At 42.1% G+C, this 17854-nt stretch overlaps 1 protein-coding gene across 9 annotated transcripts in view; it reads left to right on the top strand.

The window, feature by feature from the left end:
* The window catches only part of LOC131693080 (potassium voltage-gated channel subfamily H member 6), a 457523-nt gene that overhangs the window by 335208 nt on the left and 104461 nt on the right, over positions 1-17854 (top strand). For all 9 annotated transcript variants that reach the window (XM_058980601.1, XM_058980599.1, XM_058980603.1 and 6 more), the window contains one exon: positions 6377-6620. In XM_058980601.1, coding sequence (XP_058836584.1) covers positions 6377-6620 — 244 coding nt within the window. The remainder of the gene's footprint in view (positions 1-6376; positions 6621-17854) is intronic.

The raw sequence follows: 17854 nt of genomic DNA, 5'->3' as shown, positions 1-17854 counted from the left end.
TCGTATGAGCGTGCTACCACTTTTTGAATGGGGATTGGGCCCATAGCTTGTATCGCTACCGTTCCCGATCTATCCACCATCGCGTTACCGTTATCAAGGTGGGACTTGATACGGCTCTGCAATCGAAGCGGCTTCGCACATAGTTTCTGTCGTAGACTGCCACAACAGTTGCTGTGCAGTGTCACAGTGACTTAGATTTATCTGGGTTATCTCCAATCACTTACTTGTAGGCAGGACGGCCTCTGCGTACAGTCTCTCGCAAGATGGCCCTTCTTCCCGCATTTCCAGCATATCCCGGATCCATTCGGGCCTTTGCGGGCCCCAGCCAAATGTCCAAAGCCCAAACACTTCAAGCATTTCTCCGCTTGTTTATTCACTCGTGGAACGACTCTCAATGGACTTCTTGACCATCCAACCGTAACTTTGTCTACCTCCATCACCTTGTCAGTAGCGGTTACCGATAAACAAATCATTGCTGTCTGAGTTCCTCCGTACCCCCTTTTTAACCGGATTGTCATGTGCACCTGGCCCATGTTACACTGCTGCTTCAGTGCATCTCTCAGCTCCTACCCAGTGCACCTCCTCTAGCTTTCCTAGCCTCTGCTGCTCAACATTTCTCTATTCCTTCCGCTTTTGCTGTTTCCCGTGTTTCTCCTTCCAACCTACAACAGTACTCCAGCTTTCTCCCGGTTGAGTGGCGTCCTTCCCTTCGGTCTTCCGTATCCTGGTGAGGTTCTTGCCCTCTTTGGAGTCACGGAAATTGCCGTGTTCTCCACTCCAATCAGCTTCTCCTTCTCTTGCTTCGGAGGGGCTAGGAAGATAGTAGCCTTAACCGACGCCAATACTTGCTTAGCTACATCAGTTCTCAGCGTTCCCGTGTCATACTCCTTCACAGCAGACACTAACGCCTTTCGAATTCTTAGAACCATTTCCTTAATATCCTTATGGACATTGCTTCTCGCATCCACAAACTTGTGGAGCTCCTCTATCAAGCGCTTCGCTGTCACTATTTCCTACTTTTGTGGGGTATTGCTCACCCCGCTCTGCTCTGGCTGCTGTTGTTGCTACGACTGTTGCCGCTGGAACTGTTGCTGCTGCTTCCCTTCCTCCTGCTTTCGCTGGATAACTTCAGCTGCTGCTGGTGGCGGTGACCTCACCAAACCACCTCTGGCGAACGGATTCGCCGCACCTACTCCATATGTGCGCCTTTATTGCTCTTTCTCAATTGTGTTGTTGGGTTCCAACTCCGGACCGCTATCTCCACTCGTTATACGTATTTACCTCTTTAGATCCCATGATTATCTTTGCAAGGAGGGAGGTCATGCTAGGGTTGACACTATCCTTCATGATAAGTAGTATTTAATGCCGGTTCGGCATAAAATCGGGAATAGTCCACCAGTACCTAGTACCACCAACTAATTGGTGTCGAGTTTTAAACGCACCCGGAGACCTGTCATGGTTTTGATGGGACGGAGGCAACCGTGCTGTTGGCCCACTCGCTATTTCAAGTCGGTGGCATCCTTCCTTACTCAGGGAGTATGACAGCATACCTGTCATCCCAAAATCGTCGTCCAATTCGTGACCCGTGTCCTGTCCATTGATATTCGCCATGGTCAGTATGTCGTAATCATGTTATTGATGTGAATCCTGATGTGCTGGTTAGCACCCCGTCTATGGTTTTTTCATTGCGAAGATCCTTAGTCTTTGATAGAATTTTAGCAGAAGCGACACAGGCGACTCACTTCGTTGAAGTTGCATTCGGCATTATGGCATTTTAGAGGTTTAGCAAAGCTCAATGCTGTCCAAACCGCACCATATCGTTGCAAGACTCCTCAACTCGCAGTTGGTCCCAAATGTATTTTGTTTTTACTTGGTGGTAAAACTTTTACTCCGACCCAGCACATGTTCAGTAGATAGACCATACTACCGACTTCGCCCATCGTGTACCATAGTGAGAGACTGTGAACAGAGAAGATAACTGTCAACCCTACCCTCAAACTTCCACCAAGGAGTCCTGATCCTTACGGATTCCACTTAAAATGAATACTGGGGGGGGGGGGGGGGGGTGGATGCGAGTATGTGCTCATGTATTTCGGTTGATTCGAGGTCTAGCTGGTCGTGCTATTTCGCAACCCGCAGCAGATGCCGAGGTCCATGTTGCGATTCTGGGTGGATGGTGACTACCAGTGCACAGGCACCCCGACGACCATTTGCCGGTGATACTTCATATTTTTTTCGAACTAGTCCCCAGCTGTGGTCCTAGCCTACTCCGATGGAAAAATTTCCCAAAGTGTAAAGTTCTCTCAAAACCCGTTATTTCGATGCTGGTCGGTTAGGAGCCGAGATCAGTCCTAAGATTCCGGATGGAGGATTACTTCCGGTTCTCAGGTGCCCCGATGACCTATCGTCGGCGATACAGGCGCCCAGTCTAGTCCCCGGCGCTGGATCTAGCTTACTCCGGTCTCATCAGCTGACTGATTTGACGAATGCCAAGGTCGCTCCAGCGATTCCGGTGTCATTTCCAGTTCATCAGTGTCTTGACGATCCGAAGCCCTGTACTGCTATGTTGCTGATCGTTGCTTATCTCGCCAGTTTCGTTGTAACGTTGAGATGCTCGGAATGACTGTTCTATTCACCGCGTCCCATTTTTCTTCATCCGCACACATTCTTCGGTAAATATTGTTCATGTTGAAGTCGTCACCGCAATGGTTCTTATTTGGTTTTGCTCGTCCTCGAATCGCTGGAATTCGAAGACCACGTGCTCAGACGTTTCCTCTGCATCACCGCAAGTTCATGGGTCCATCTACAGTTTATTGCGTTATCCTGCTGATTTTGCCGCTTACTTGAGCTATCAGCTCGGGCGCGTTTACAGACTCCTCTCGTGCCTCGATTCCTTTACCACTCGCTAGTTTCTTCGAGTAGAAGGTTTATGGGTATCGGTCCTCCCGGTTGGCCATCAACCTGAACGTGCTGGTCAGCCGAGATATGTTCCACTTCGTCTGTAGTGCCGCCACCCACACAGGTTTCTGAGCAGCTATGTGGAGACACTCGCCAGTAGTCGCTTTTTACTGCTACTGTTCACCGAATTATTGGGCATGATCCGAGATATGCGTGGGCGATGTGGCTATCAAAGCTTAGCCAGTCGTCTATCATCACTCCCAGTTGTCTAACTTCTCTCTTTGAGTTGATGATACACTCTCCAACCGACACTCCGACACTTTCGCTTGCTGCACTGCCTTTCGGTTGCTTACCAAAACCACCCTGGTTTTGTGGTGAGTTAACGCCAGCTTTCTCTCACGCATCAAGTCTTCCGCAGTATCTCTCGCTTCCGTGGCGAGTACTTCTACTACCTTTAGTGATTCGCGTATCACTAGGAGTACCAATCCGCTCGCAAAACAGACAATCTTCACGCCCCTGGGGAGGCACAGCTTCAACACACCGTCGTACATACATGCCAAAAAGTTGGACCGAGTACGGAACTCTGTTAAATCCCCGTTGTTACGGTTACACTTCTTTTTCCTGTGCCAGTTTCGTAGATCATCAGTTGTTGCTTCTGAAAGTTGCTCTTCAAAATCCTACAGAAGTACTCGGGAACTCGTAGTCTGTGCAGCGAATCGGCGATTTCAGCCCAACTAGGGATGTCGAACGCCTTTTTTATATCCAGCGTAACCACTCCGCAGTAACGGTTTAGTCCTCTCCTTTGCTTCTGCGCAGCTTCCTAGGTTTTCATGACCGTTCGTATGGTGTCCACGGTGGATCTACCTTTCCGGATGCCGAGCTGCATATTGGATAGGCTAATCTCTGCCTCCGTGTATGTTGTAAACATGTTAAGGATTACTGTTTCAAGCACCATATCCAATAGGCATATCAGCCTGTATGCTGAAGGATCTCCAGGGAGCTTGTCTAGGGCTTCGGCAGCAACACCATATTTTGTCGCTACCAGATGTCGGGGCAGTTACCATCGTCGATAAACTTTTGCAACGCGGTCCTAAACATATCTGGGATTGCTGTTTTAAGAATTACGTTGAGTATATCGTCTGGTCCTGCACGCAGAAAAAAGATTTGTAGGTTCAATAAAATTATACATTAAATTCAATAAATTAAATTATTGGTCGGGAGACAATAAAATTATTTATTGAATTCAAGAAAATTTATTTGTTGTTTCAATAAAACAAAATTATCGTTCCGTTTTTCAATAATTATTTTATTGAAATTAAAAGAAAATTATTGATACTAAAAATGTATTTATTGAAAGCAAAAATTTGTTGTTGTTCTAATAAAAAAATATTTTCAAACCAATAAGTTTGTTTGTTAAAGTGATAAACAATAAATGATTGGATTCAATAACACATATTTTTGGTTTAAATATGCTAATTTTTTCTGCGTGTGGTGCCTTCTTGGTTCCCAAGGCTTTTGGTACCACTATCAGCTCCTCGTTGGTTACTCGAGTTTCTTGTTCTTCGTAGTCATACTGAGCCCCGCATGCACAGTGGCTCGGCTTGGAACAAAAGTTGGACTAAACTTTATCGTATTGGTTCAAATAAGATTATTTTTTGTAATTATGTAATTCGAATTCTTTTTAGACATTAAAACAAATTAAAAAGAAACATTTACTATTCATTAGGGTGGCTCAAAAATATTTATTTTATCAAATCTAACAATTGTTAGAAGAAAAAAAAAAGCTTTAATACTCATTAGGATTGTTGTGAAGGTTCATATTTTTTTCAAAGAAATTTTAGTGCGTCAAATTCTTGTTTTGGTTATAAAGTGTTCTAGAAAATGACTGAACTACTTATTTGGGGTCAAATTTTTTTTCTATAGTAATTATGGTGGGCTGCATTTATTTTCAATGTTGGAATAAATTGAGTTACATTTCATTATGGTACTCTAAAAATTATCAATAGCTTTAATGGGTTAAATAAGAAGAGTTCGAATAATTTTAGAATGTGGAATTTATTTTTGAATATTAACTTGACATTGAAAAATACATTTACTTCAATTTTTGGAACAAAACTTTTTGAGCATTTCAGTGGAATGTTTAACTACATTCACTAACCAACAGGGTGGTTAACGATTTTTTTTCGAATTGCTTCGAACCATGTGTTTTCGGGTAACTTGGGACGCTAATTTCATATCCTATATAAAACGAAATTTAATATGCATTTTTTGCAAGGCGAATGACCCATGGTTTTAATACAATAAACCGATGTTGAGTTATGGTTTTTGAAAAAAAATATATACAATACGCTCTTTTCGAAAGGTCTCTGACCCGGTGAAAAGTGCATCACCTTTCATTATTTCCGTCAGATATCACCATGTGACGTCCGTTATTTATTATTTACTAAATGCACAAATAAAAGAAGATGTTCGTAATTTCAAATTTTTGGCGCTTTCCAATGTGCTGCTTATTGTCATATAATACGAACCAGCGTTTGAGTCATCTGCTTACGTATTAGTAGCCAGTTCACTTCTGCATTGCAGATAACCTATCAGTCAAGTTCAGTTCTAAAATGGATCTTATCTGAATAACTGCATAAGACAAACCAGTTTTTTGGCATTCATCCTTACTACATTGGTAAAGTAACGTTGAATGCGTTATTTGTCTTACTCTCTTTTTTCAATTTGATCTATTGTTATTTGTGGCCACTGAGCAACATAGCAACATAATCCCTACGGCAGCATTTCATAATAAATAGCCTCGCTTGGAAAGTTCCAGTTTCAAGCCGCAAAAAATATATCTCGTTCATTATTCTAGCTTACCCTTCCTCACGGAATGAAGGCATTTTCCAGCTATAAATTCTACACCAGTTGGCATTTTTTTTGTCGTTACTTTCGGTTAAGCTTCAAAGCCGAAATGTTTAAATGGCTTCGTTGCATATATTCTACGATAAAAAAAGTGTCGTATCACCACTTTTCTCTACTTGTTTTCAGAACATAAATAACCGATCCACGTCTGCCAGGTAAACTAGTTCGGCTCCATTAACCGCAATTGACACAAAAATTAGAAATCTAGATCAAACAACTGTAGTTCCGAGTTGAGTACACCGGATTTATGTACATTTTATATCGTTAGCAACCTGATTGGAGCGCAGCTCCTCCGTTTACCCAATATAATTTGGCTCATCGCCAAACCGGAAACTATTCCCCACAGTAGATGAGCAATCAATATCGGTTTAATTATTAATCTGCTTCGGTCGATGCTTTCGGTCGGACGCTTCGAGCGTCCAACCCCATGTTGGGCTTCCGTTTTCCCCTGAACGGAAGCCAACATGTATTGATAGCCGCAGGCGCCACCTACCGTTAATGAACTCTACTAATCTCGGCGTACTTTTTTTTCTCTTTCTCTCTTTCTGTTCTTTTTTCTCCTCCGACCCAGGTCCTATCGCTCGGCGCCGATGTACTACCGGAATACAAACTACAGAGTCCACGTGTTCACAAATGGACAATACTGCACTACTCTCCGTTCAAGGCGGTGTGGGACTGGATTATATTAATATTAGTTATGTATACAGCAATATTTACCCCGTACGTAGCAGCATTTTTGCTGAACGAACCTGACTTTAATCAAAGGAAGAACCGCAAGTACGCGGACGACCCAATTGTGATAATTGATTTAATAGGTAAGTTGAGCGGCGATAAAATATTCATTGTTTTGTGGCAATTGCTTTTTTCAGTAAAAATTGAATTTTCGAACAAATGTTATTAGCACTCGTAATTAAGACAGAAAGAGAATCGGAACGAATCAAACCACATTCTTTCGAAAAATTTGACGCGTTCTGATGCAGAATATGACAGACAAATTATTGAGTGTAAACTGACCTTTCAAAATGGGTTTAACCAAAAATGCGTTTATGGGAATCGAAGAGCTTAATTTTTATTTCAATTTCTAAACTCTCGAACGACAGCAATTCCAAATCCCACATCCACACAATTTTGTTTACCAAATCGAATAAATACATAATTAATATCGTTCCAATTTGACTTTTATCTTCGAAAATAATTTAATGGTGACTGCAGTATGTACATTGGTTTTTGTTCAAACTAGATGGAAATTTGCTGGCTGAAATTCATGGACAGAGAAATTTTGTTGATAAATGTTTTGCCTGTTTGAAAAACTTAATTCCAACAGCATCACTTCTAGATACTTCAAGTGTGAAAAGACCCAGTTGTCTGTATGAGCTTCTGTCTATTATCGTAATACCCGCACTTTTCAGATATTTACTGCTTGAAATCTCTCTACTGCTCACTCGTTCGATCAACTCTGGAATATTGTTCAGTTGTGTGGAACCCTCATTATCTCAACGGTGTCCATCGAATTGAGACAGTACAGCGCAGATTTGTTCGGTTTGCCCTTCGTCGATTGCCTTGGAGCAACCCTCACCAGCTGCCAAGTTATGAAAGCCGGGGTTTGCTTATTGGACTCGATACATTGCAAGTGCGACGGGATCTATTCCGTGCTATGACAATTTCGGATATTTTGCAAGATCGAATTGACTGCCCCGAGCTTCTCAGTGCGATAAATATGAATGTTCGCCCTCGCGCCCTTCGCAATAATTTATTCCTCCGATTACCTCTTCGCCGGACTAACTATGGAGTAAACGGTGCCATCATTGGTTTGCAGCGGACCTTCAACAGAGTGTCATCCGAGTTCGATCTTCACATTCCACGTAGCAGATTACATGTTGACTTTTTAAATAGATTAAGAAATTATCATTAGGACCACACTGTGTCTGTTGATATTAATTAATTATAATAATTTGCCTATCCTAATAAAAATCATTTCGGAAAATAAACTTTCCTCATTGAAAAGTTCGCTTCCTAAGTAGTATACATGTTGTGGATGACACACACCTGAGAAATCTAGAGCTTTTATTCAAAACGACATATCTACAATGAGTTACTCTCTTTGTTTACTTTCTCTTTCGATTTTTACGGCGTCACTATAACATTTTTCCCTTATTTTACAGTATAGATCGAAAGACGGTGGTTTTAACTAGCATATTATGCAAAGAGTTGAGGGATAAATGTTAAAGCGACCGAATTATTAACAGAAGAGAAAGTAAACAAAGAGAGTAACTCATTGCAGATATGTCTTTTTGAAAAAACGCTCAAGAAATTTCCTAAGAAGGAGTTTGCTACCAGAACATTGCAGCATTCACCATGAGAAAGATAACAGTCTTTAACATTAATAAACAGCCAGTTAAGCTAGGGTTGTAATCCCGAGCAAATTGTCATGGGCTCAAACTTCGCACAACCCTTTAAAAAGACCATGAATATGGTCCGTTTTAAATTTCACAACTACTTCTGTTCACACGCAAACAACTGGCCATGTTGTTGTTGTTGTTTATTAGAGACACTTCCAGAGTTAAAAATATTCAAATTCATTGAATGAAAATTGATCATATTCAGCCGCATTCATTTTCAATATTCAGCGACGCAGCTGAAAACGTCAAACGAACAAACCGCCCATTCATCCATGCAGATTTTCATTCGTTTCCGATTATTACACGAAGCGACCGTGCAGTAACGAATCAAACGCATCAAAGTAGGCCCTGGTACAATGTAAGCGATGATGATTGTTGTTTCAGTTGCTTCACCGGCATTTGAAAACATTTTCCTAGATAATTAGTGAATGAATATATTGTACGATATTCAACTGAATGATTAACATGGATATTTGAATGAATATTTTTTCTATTCACCGCGAGTCGCATCAGGTTCATTTTCAGTCGTCAAAAAACAGATTCGATTATTTTTAACTCTGGACACTTCACACCGCTCAGAACAGTGCATTCGTGTCTATTAAAGTGTAAGACTTACATTTCATTTCATATTTACATTTCATTTGTTTATATCATTTTGTATAACCCAGTATTACGCAGGAATTGTAAGACATTTTGCTCTTTCTGTTCTCCTTCTCCTAATGATGTGTGAAGATTAGTTGTGTCGATTTCCTGTTGTTGCCTCTCATTTTCATACTTTCTGCAGTGCATCAGTACATGTCGGACATCGACTGTAACCCCACATGATTCGCGCCTTAGCGGCGGATCTCTCATAAGGAGGAATGCGTGTGTCATTCGGGTATGCCCAATTCGCAGTCGTGTGAGGACTCGTTGGTCTGCGGCGTTGGCTCGATCATCGTATCGTGCTGGATTTGATTTCACGAAGTTTCACATCTCTGGAGTCATACCATATTTTGTCCCAGTGCTGTCGTATCAGTAATTTGATACTTCTCATCAAATCGTCTGCTGGCACTGGATGGTTAGCTGGTACGTCCTCACGTGCATTGTTTGCGAGGCGGTCTGCTTCGATATTTCCTCTTACTCCAGCGTGACCAGGGATCCAACAGAAGCGAATTTTCCTGTTCTGTACTATTGATTCCACTTCCTGGATCAGGGGGTGCTTTGATTTAACGGCTTCAAGGGCCAATAAACAACTTGCTGAATCCGTTAGAATCACTATTTCGCCGTTTATATTGGGGATGCTGACAGCCATTTTTAAGGTGAATGCCTTCGCCGCAAAGACGCTGTATAATTGTGGAAGGCTTGAATTCATCGCGATACCGTTTGCATAGAGGCTTGCGCCAACCGTATTGCCGGATTTCGAGGCATCGGTGTAAATGATGGTTGAATTCCTAAAACGACTGTCTAGTAGCTGTTGGACGATTGGTCTAACTTTCTCTGGCGGGTCACACGTTCGCACAATTTTCTTTATGGCCCATAGTATCATCGGCCTGGGTATGTACCACGCTCGATCGCTTCGTCTTTTAAGTTGTTTTACACTCGGGAGCACTGTTCCCGTAAGCTGTTGGATGTGGTCCGACGTTCGGCGTACGGGTGGGAGATCATCGTTGCTACTATCCTTTTCCAGCATACGGATTTCGATTCGCGAAATACACTGTGTTGCTAGCAGATCAAATGGAAGAGTCTCTGCCTCTGCCAATATCGATAAGATCGGGTTTGTACAAAGGCGCCGGACGCATAATGGATTGTGCGATTATACACTGGTGTAAGGATCTGAAGGGGTGCCTGTCCTCCTCAGCTTACCAAACCAACTCCATACAGCAGTTTCGATGTAACGATAGCCGATCCGATTTCTAGTAGCCTTTTTCGGTTACCACGCGGGAGTTTTGCTCCGATTGTCTTTAGAATGCGGAGTCGAGATTCACACGATTTCTTTGTTGCCATGCAGTGGGCTTTGAAGTTCAAGGTTCGGTCCAGTGTGATACCGAGAATTCTCAATAGATTAGTTCTCGGGACGATTACACGGTCGATGGTTATATTGCGCTTGGGATCGCGACGAGCGTTGGGACTACAGTAAAAAATTTGGGACTTCGTAGCGGATATTGTAAATCCAATGCTTTTTGCCCATTTGTCAACTGCTTTCACTGCGGCCTGTAGTTTTCGATGAAATGATTCCGTTTTGCGTCGTCGAATCACTAGCAGTATGTCGTCGGCGTATAGGAGCACATCTATTCCAATCGGAACTACCCGGAATATATGCGGCACAGCGACCAGAAATAGGGCGACCGATAATACGGAGCCTTGTGGAACTCCGTTTTCCAAACAGTGCTGGTGCGACAGGTGCCATCCTACTCGTACCTGAAACGTCCGTTCAGAGAGGAAGCTCTGCAACATATTGAACATACGACCTCGGATTTTCCACGTTTTAAGGGTACGTACGCCAGGTAGTATCGTACGCTTTGGAGAGGTCCAGCGAAGCGATCAGACAGTGTTCATTGTCCATCGGAAGTGATCTCTCGAGTTCTGCAAAGTACGAATCTATTCCGCGTCCAGAACGGAACGTCTTCGGGTCTGTTGCCATTACAGTTGGGTTGCCGGATTGGCACGATAATAGCGGTGCGCCAACTGGCTGGAAAGATACCGCTGTGCCAAATATCGTTATATATCCCTAGTAGCGTTGTTTTTACCGCGAGCGGAAGTCGCTGTAGCAGTGGGTACCCAATTTTATCAGTCCCGTCGATGCACTTTGCCCTCGATCAAGCGCCCACAGTAGTTCGCCTAGGCTAATGTCATTATTGTACACATCGGCGGTATTTGGTGAGATATCTATGCGCTGCCGTTCGGCTCGTTCCTTTCTCCTTTGGAAAGGTTGCGGGTAGTTACTGGTTGCCTATTTTTCGCTGTATTTATTTGCCAGCTCTTCTGCTACTTCAACAGGATTATCCGTAAAACCGTCCGTTCGCTTGAGTACAACAGTTCGCTGCTGTCGGTTACTACGCAGTGTATTCACCGTACGCCATAGTTCAGTCGTTGTGCTGCTCGGTGAAATCTTTTCCACGAATTCTTCCCATGACATCTGCTTTGCTTGTTTAATCGCTTTTCGGGTTACCGCTTTTGCTTCCTGAAATCTTTCCAGTGCTCCAGCTCGGCTGGAGTCGTCGCTGGTTGTGCGTCATAGTGCTCTTAGTTGCTTACGTCGCCGCTTGATAACTATTTTAAATACTATGTTGCGTTTCGGCTTCGCCTCATCAGAAACCGACACTAACACATTGTCGGAATAGATTAGCGCCGGCTTGACGCAAATCCCTTAAAACTAAAACACACTATGTGTTTCAATCAAACGACTGATCAAACGTGATGTCCCGTTCGAGCAGAAGTTCTGTTTATGCCGATGAGACACAAGTGAAGCCGAAACTTGTCTTGGCTTAGCAGGCCTATGCCTATTTCCTCCTTAGGGTGAAATATAGCATAGTGCTTTCGCATAGGCCTGCTAAGCCAAGACAAGTTTCGGCTTCACTTGTGTCTCATCGGCATAAACAGAACTTCTGCTCGAACGGGACATCACGTTTGATCAGTCGTTTGATTGAAACACATAGTGTGTTTTAGTTTTAAGGGATTTGCGTCAAGCCGGCGCTAATCTATTCCGACAATGTGTTAGTGTCGGTTTCTGATGAGGCGAAGCCGAAACGCAACATAGTATGAAATAAGGATTTGTGCCCTCCTGTACAAAGACTGGTTTGTACCAACAAATTTTCACCCTAGTGAGAAATTTTGGTTTTTACCAAATTTTCCTCCTTAGGGTGAAATATAGCATAGAACTATTTTAACTTCTGGGCACCACCAGGGTACCGATTTTGGGCCAACTTTGCCACCACTTTGTGGTATACACTTAGTCGCAGCAGCAATTATTTTTTTTTTTTTGGTGAACCTATCTACATCCCATTCTTCGTCCTGGCATATTGCATTGGCAGTCTCACGCTCATAAGCCTCCCAGTCTGCGTGGTCGTATTTCCATTTTCGTGTTTTTGTCTCAGGTTGTGACCACCCGGGAGTGGATATCACGATAGGAAAATGATCACTGTTGTGCGTGTCGGGAGCAGTTCGCCAGATGAACTACGGTGGAAGTGATTCGGAACAGAATGTGAGGTCTATGGCTGACATGTTACCTATTGCTGGGTCGATTCGAGTAGATGAACCGCTGTTCAGGATCACGAGTTTTTTTCGGTAGCGTTTTCTCTGCGATGAAGCGACCAAATGTATTCGTTGTTTGTGATCCCCATGCAGGATGATGGGCGTTGAAGTCTCCCAGAAGCATAACTGGACCTTATATGCCTTCTAGAACGTCGTTTAGCGCTTTCTGGCATTGTTGATCGCTGGGTGGTATGTAGACCAATACTACTGTTGCTTGGAACGGTTTGTGGATTCGTACAGCAACAAGCTGTAGATTCGTATTGAGCTCAATGCGTTTAAACGGTACATCGTCACGGATTGCGAGGCCTACGCCGTGTTGCCAGTAGAGTCGGTCGTTGGATTTCAGAAACAGAGTGTAGTTTTTGCCAATGAAGTTTGCTATAGCGATGCGTTCATTCACTTTTGTTTCATGTAGGGCGATTACACTCGTAATGTGCAAGAAGTTGTATGAGCTCATTTGCATTCGTCCGAAGTCCGCGAAGGTTCCATTGCAGTGCGAAACATTTATTATCACAACCATCCGTAGTCGTTCGTGTGGATGTGGAATCAGATGATATCCGGCGTGGTGGTATTGGTCGCGATGTGCCTTCACCGGTGGAAAGCCAGGAGGAGAAATGCGAAGGCTGTATATCCGGGTGGCAGGGACAGCCCTCTACCCCCCCCCCCCCCCCCCCCCCCCGGTCGATCCCTTCATGATGAAGTGGGGAAGCTACTTTCTTCTCTTCTTCCCCAAACCGGTTACTTGTTCGATGCGTGCTGGTCACATCTGTAACGGGAGAAACCGCAACAGAATCCGTTCGTAAGTGAGCTGGAATGGGACTCACCTGTGGGACGTCTAGCCCCACAGTGCCAGCAGTTGTCGAAAAAACTACACTATTATTTCCAGAACTACCGACAGCGACCGGGACTGGAGAAAGACTGTCTAGTTTTCGTTGGTTGCTTCTTTGGTCATGATCTTGTTGATGGGCCTTCTCAGGGTGAGGGCGGCGAGTGGTGCCAGGAATCCATGTGAAAAATATTGTCAATTGGTCGGTGTTAGGTCAGACCGGACTAAGTGACAGTGCATTGATGTCGAAAAAAAAGCGTTTAAAGTTTGAATTGCAGCATCCTTTACATTATAATTGGAAAATAATTTTTACTATAATTCTTGTTGATTGTTTCATATTTCAAATCTGGTGAAAGTGGAATGTAGATGAAGAGATTCTTTATCCAGTGCTATCATTAACTCACTTTTTGATGTTTTGCGACTTGGTCCGGTCTGACTTAACACCGACCAATTATATCTGAAAAAACGTTTAGCGCAGCAGTACCTGTGAGTGGGTTGGCAAACATGAAACTGACCTGAAAGAGGTCCGGCCCCACAGTGCCAACAGCTGTCGTACTAATTACACCACTATGCTCACGAACACCGACTGCGGTCGACACTGGGGATAGACTTTGTGTAGTTTTGTTGATCTCCTTTTGTTCATCGATTCGGATTTTTTTGTTGGCTGGTTCGCATGTTGTAGTGGTGAAATCGGTGTTCCTATCGGCCACAGAGGTGAATTTACTATCAACGGGTTGGGGTATGACGGCCCCGGATAGTTCCTTCATTCTGCTGTGCTTGCGTTGGAAGGAGTACTACACTTTCTTCTCTTCCAAACCGATCTCGTGATCAGTATTCGTGCGTGGGTTGTCGTTGGTATCCAAACGTTGATGAAAATGAGAATTAGCGAAGAGGCTGGCTAGGCGGCGTCTCGGTAATATCAATATAATCGTCTAAATAACCCATAGTTTCGTTGCACAGTGGTCCAGGAAGCGAAATTAGCGGGAAACAATTGTTAACGCATTCATCTTTAGGTTTAGAGATTTGGTGTCTTTGAAACATTTATTGTGCGTGACAAAATGCAGCTTTTGGCTGAAACGGTTTTAGGGTGGTCCTTAAAATGTCAAAGTTGTAGACATTGTTTCATATTATAGGTCAGAGAGAATGATACTTTCTTCTGTAATATTCTAGAACAATCAATTCTGAGCAACTTTGTTGAAGATACTAACTTTGTATCTCAAACCGTTTTCATTTTATAGTGAGTTCCATATCATAACTTAGGGTGTCTCTCAAAAAAGCAGTTTTCTCCGTACAGTTTTTTAATATGATTTTTCTCACAAAAGTACCCTTCAGTGTACTTTTAGAGCATTATTAGAGGCAACTTTTGCTGAAGAAAGAAAAATTTTATCTTGCCTGGTTTAAAAGTTATACATAATTTTCACCTAAAAATATGCCCTTTTCAAATGTCGATATCTCAAAAGGGGGCAAACGAAAATTGGTAATTTTGATTGCATTTGAAAGGCTGTACTTTTGCCTACAATATATTGAAAAATTGGAGAACGCTTTTTTGTCTTTATCAAATAAATCAAATTTAAGTAAAAGCATTTTTGCGTATAATCCTACAGCGCTCATATTAAAAAATATTTGTTTTACGCTGATTCTTTGAATTCTTATAAAGACTTTTCAAGGATCACATACATTTGCAGAATTTTCATAATGCAGACAGGGTAAAGACCACCAATCACCAATGACTTGACCTATAATTTGCTTCCAATTATTGCCAAGAATTCCCAAAATCTACACAAATTTACAATCGATTTAGTTCATTTGCAGGAACGGTTTCAGCACCAAAACTTAAAGCACTTAAACCAAAAAACAAAATTGACCTTCATATAACAGTATTGTTCAAGTAAAAAAATCTGATATCCTTCTGTTATATAAACGCAACAAATTATTCAACATAGTTTTCAATATTTTTAAATGAAATAAGAGGATTATTCAAGTACTTTAAAACGACTGTCGTAGATTTGGTAGACCACTCTGCAAAGCGCCTAATTGAGTACATCAAGTGCAATACTGAAACCCAGAAACTAAGCATGATTTTGATTATCAAATGGGGAACTGTCGCTGAGAGTTCGACTCATTGCAGCTAAGATGTTTGGTAACGATTTCCAGTATTACACACAATAGCAGTAATCTTTAAAACACGCGCTTATTGTGATTTTTAAATCATCATACTAATCTTCTACTACAAAAATTAATGGGTATGATCAAAGATTCATCGACGAAGATGAAAACAGAGAATTGCGCGAATGCAACAATTCCTATAAACAGTATGTAAAAAATTAAAGACACCCCTTTATCGTTTCAGTAGTTTTGGTCATAGGAAAGGTTTGTTGTATTGTACGATGAGCATTCTTTTAAAATTTTTGATTTACCGTTTCACAGCCAACAAATAAAAAACTGAATAAGTTAGTCGTCGTAATAAAGTGTGGCAGTCTAGTAGTGGTAATGGGATTAAATAGAAAAGAACGAGGGTGTCTTTAATTATTTTACATACTGTACACTTAGGCTTTTTTATGTAGGGGATGCGCGCATAAAAACCGCTTAAAAAGACTTAAGTGTATATTGGCATTTTCGATAGCTCCATTATGTTTGTTGGTGGTATGCTAGGGTGAAAGTAAGAGGAAAGCGATTCTAGTTTCTATTGCACTCGTATACAAGTTATTTAATATACTGGTTCTCAGGAATAAAGCAAATATATTGACCCTAACGCATTGATCATAATTTATATGCATTTCAACGATTGTACATAGGTCGAGTAATTAATGATAGAGTGCGCCACCCTAACGAGTGAGCCCAAAATAGGGTCATCACCCTATTTGCAATATGAAAATCCTGTAAATGTATGCGATCCTTGAAAAGTCTTGACAAGAATTCACAGAATCCGCGTAAAACAAATACTTTTTAATATGAGCGCTGTAGGATTATACGCAAAAATGCTTTTACTTAAATTTGATTTATTTGATAAAGACAAAAAAGCGTTCTCCAATTTTTCAATATATTGTAGGCAAAAGTACAGCCTTTCAAATGCAATCAAAATTATCAATTTTCGTTTGCCCCCTTTTAAGATATCGACATTTGAAAAGGGCGTATTTTTAAGTGAAAATTAAGTATAACTTTTAAACCAGACAAGATAAAATTTTTCTTTCTGCAGCAAAAGTTGCCTCTAATAATGCTCTAAAAGTACACTGAAGGGTACTTTTGTGAGAAAAATCATATTAAAAAACTGTACGGATAAAACTGCTTTTTTGAGAGACACCCTAAGTTATGATATGGAACTCACTATAAAATGAAAACGGTTTGAGATACAAAGTTAGTATCTTCAACAAAGTTGCTCAGAATTGATTGTTCTAGAATATTGCAGAAGAAAGTATCATTCTCTCTGAACTATAATTTGAAATAATGTCTACAACTTTGACATTTTAAGGACCACCCTAAAACCGTTTCAGCCAAAAGATGCATTTTGTCACGCACAATAAATGTTTCAAAGACACCAAATCTCTAAACCTAAAGATGAATGCGTTAACAATTGTTTCCCGCTAATTTCGCTTTCTGGACCACTGTGCGTTGGTGGTAGTGGTAGCGGTTCTTTTTGGTGGTGGGCTCAAGTTATCCGGTGAGGTTGTCGTTGGTTTGCTGGACGGGGTGTGTTGCTTCTGTGGTCTTCCTCGTTTCGAATTCGTATTTATCGCTGGTGAGTTGTTCCTGGATTTCGATACGGCCCGATTGCCTGGTTCGTTTGCTTCTATTCTTTGCTGTGCTGCAGTTTTTCTTGGCAGGCGGACTGCTGTTTCATCTGATGGATGTACGCCACCATTTGTTCGATTTTTTCGTCTTTTCGCCAGAAGTTTTGCGATCTGTTCGTCCTTCTTCTTCATTTCCAGTTCCAACTCTTTCAGCTTGCTAAGGATCGCATTCGGTTGTGCTGTGGCCAGAGCATATAGCTGCCTTTACTTAAATGTTCGGCTCGTTTGCGTGCTTCCGGGAATGTTAGATTGTCGCGGACTTTTATTTTTATGACCTCCATTTCTTTTTTATAAACAGGACAGTCGCGGCTCGTTGGTTGGTGATCGCCTTCACAATTCCGACAGTACGCAGTTTCTTTACATTTTTCTTCGCCGTGTTGTTCTTTCGAGCAATTAAAGCATCGTTGAGGACCAGGACATCGAACGCTTGTATGACCGTAGTTGAAGCATCCGTAACAAAGCATCGGGTTCGGGAAGTATGGGCGAGTAGGAACGTAAGCAAACCGATCTTTATGTATTCCGGGTATGTGGTCTTGCAGAAGGTCAAGATTAGCGCTGGCGTATTCACTCTCTTCTCAGCTTCCTTTCGTGTAATTCGCTGTACACGAATCACTCCCTGGCTTATAATTTCTTGTAAAAAATCCTTCTCTTCTATCAGAATCAGATCGTAGCAGGAAATGACGCATCTGCTTACGTTCAGATGCGGATGAGCTTCGACCACTACTTCAGTGCCGTCAATGAGCTGGTTCATTTTCTGCAACATAGCAACTTGGGCAGGATTCCGAACTCGAAGGGTATACCGTGTC

Source organism: Topomyia yanbarensis, chromosome 3 (genome assembly GCF_030247195.1).
Source record: "Topomyia yanbarensis strain Yona2022 chromosome 3, ASM3024719v1, whole genome shotgun sequence".
Lineage (NCBI taxonomy): Eukaryota > Metazoa > Arthropoda > Insecta > Diptera > Culicidae > Topomyia > Topomyia yanbarensis.
The sequence above is the reverse complement of the archived record's forward strand: the minus strand, read 5'-3'. Positions and strand labels throughout refer to the sequence as shown.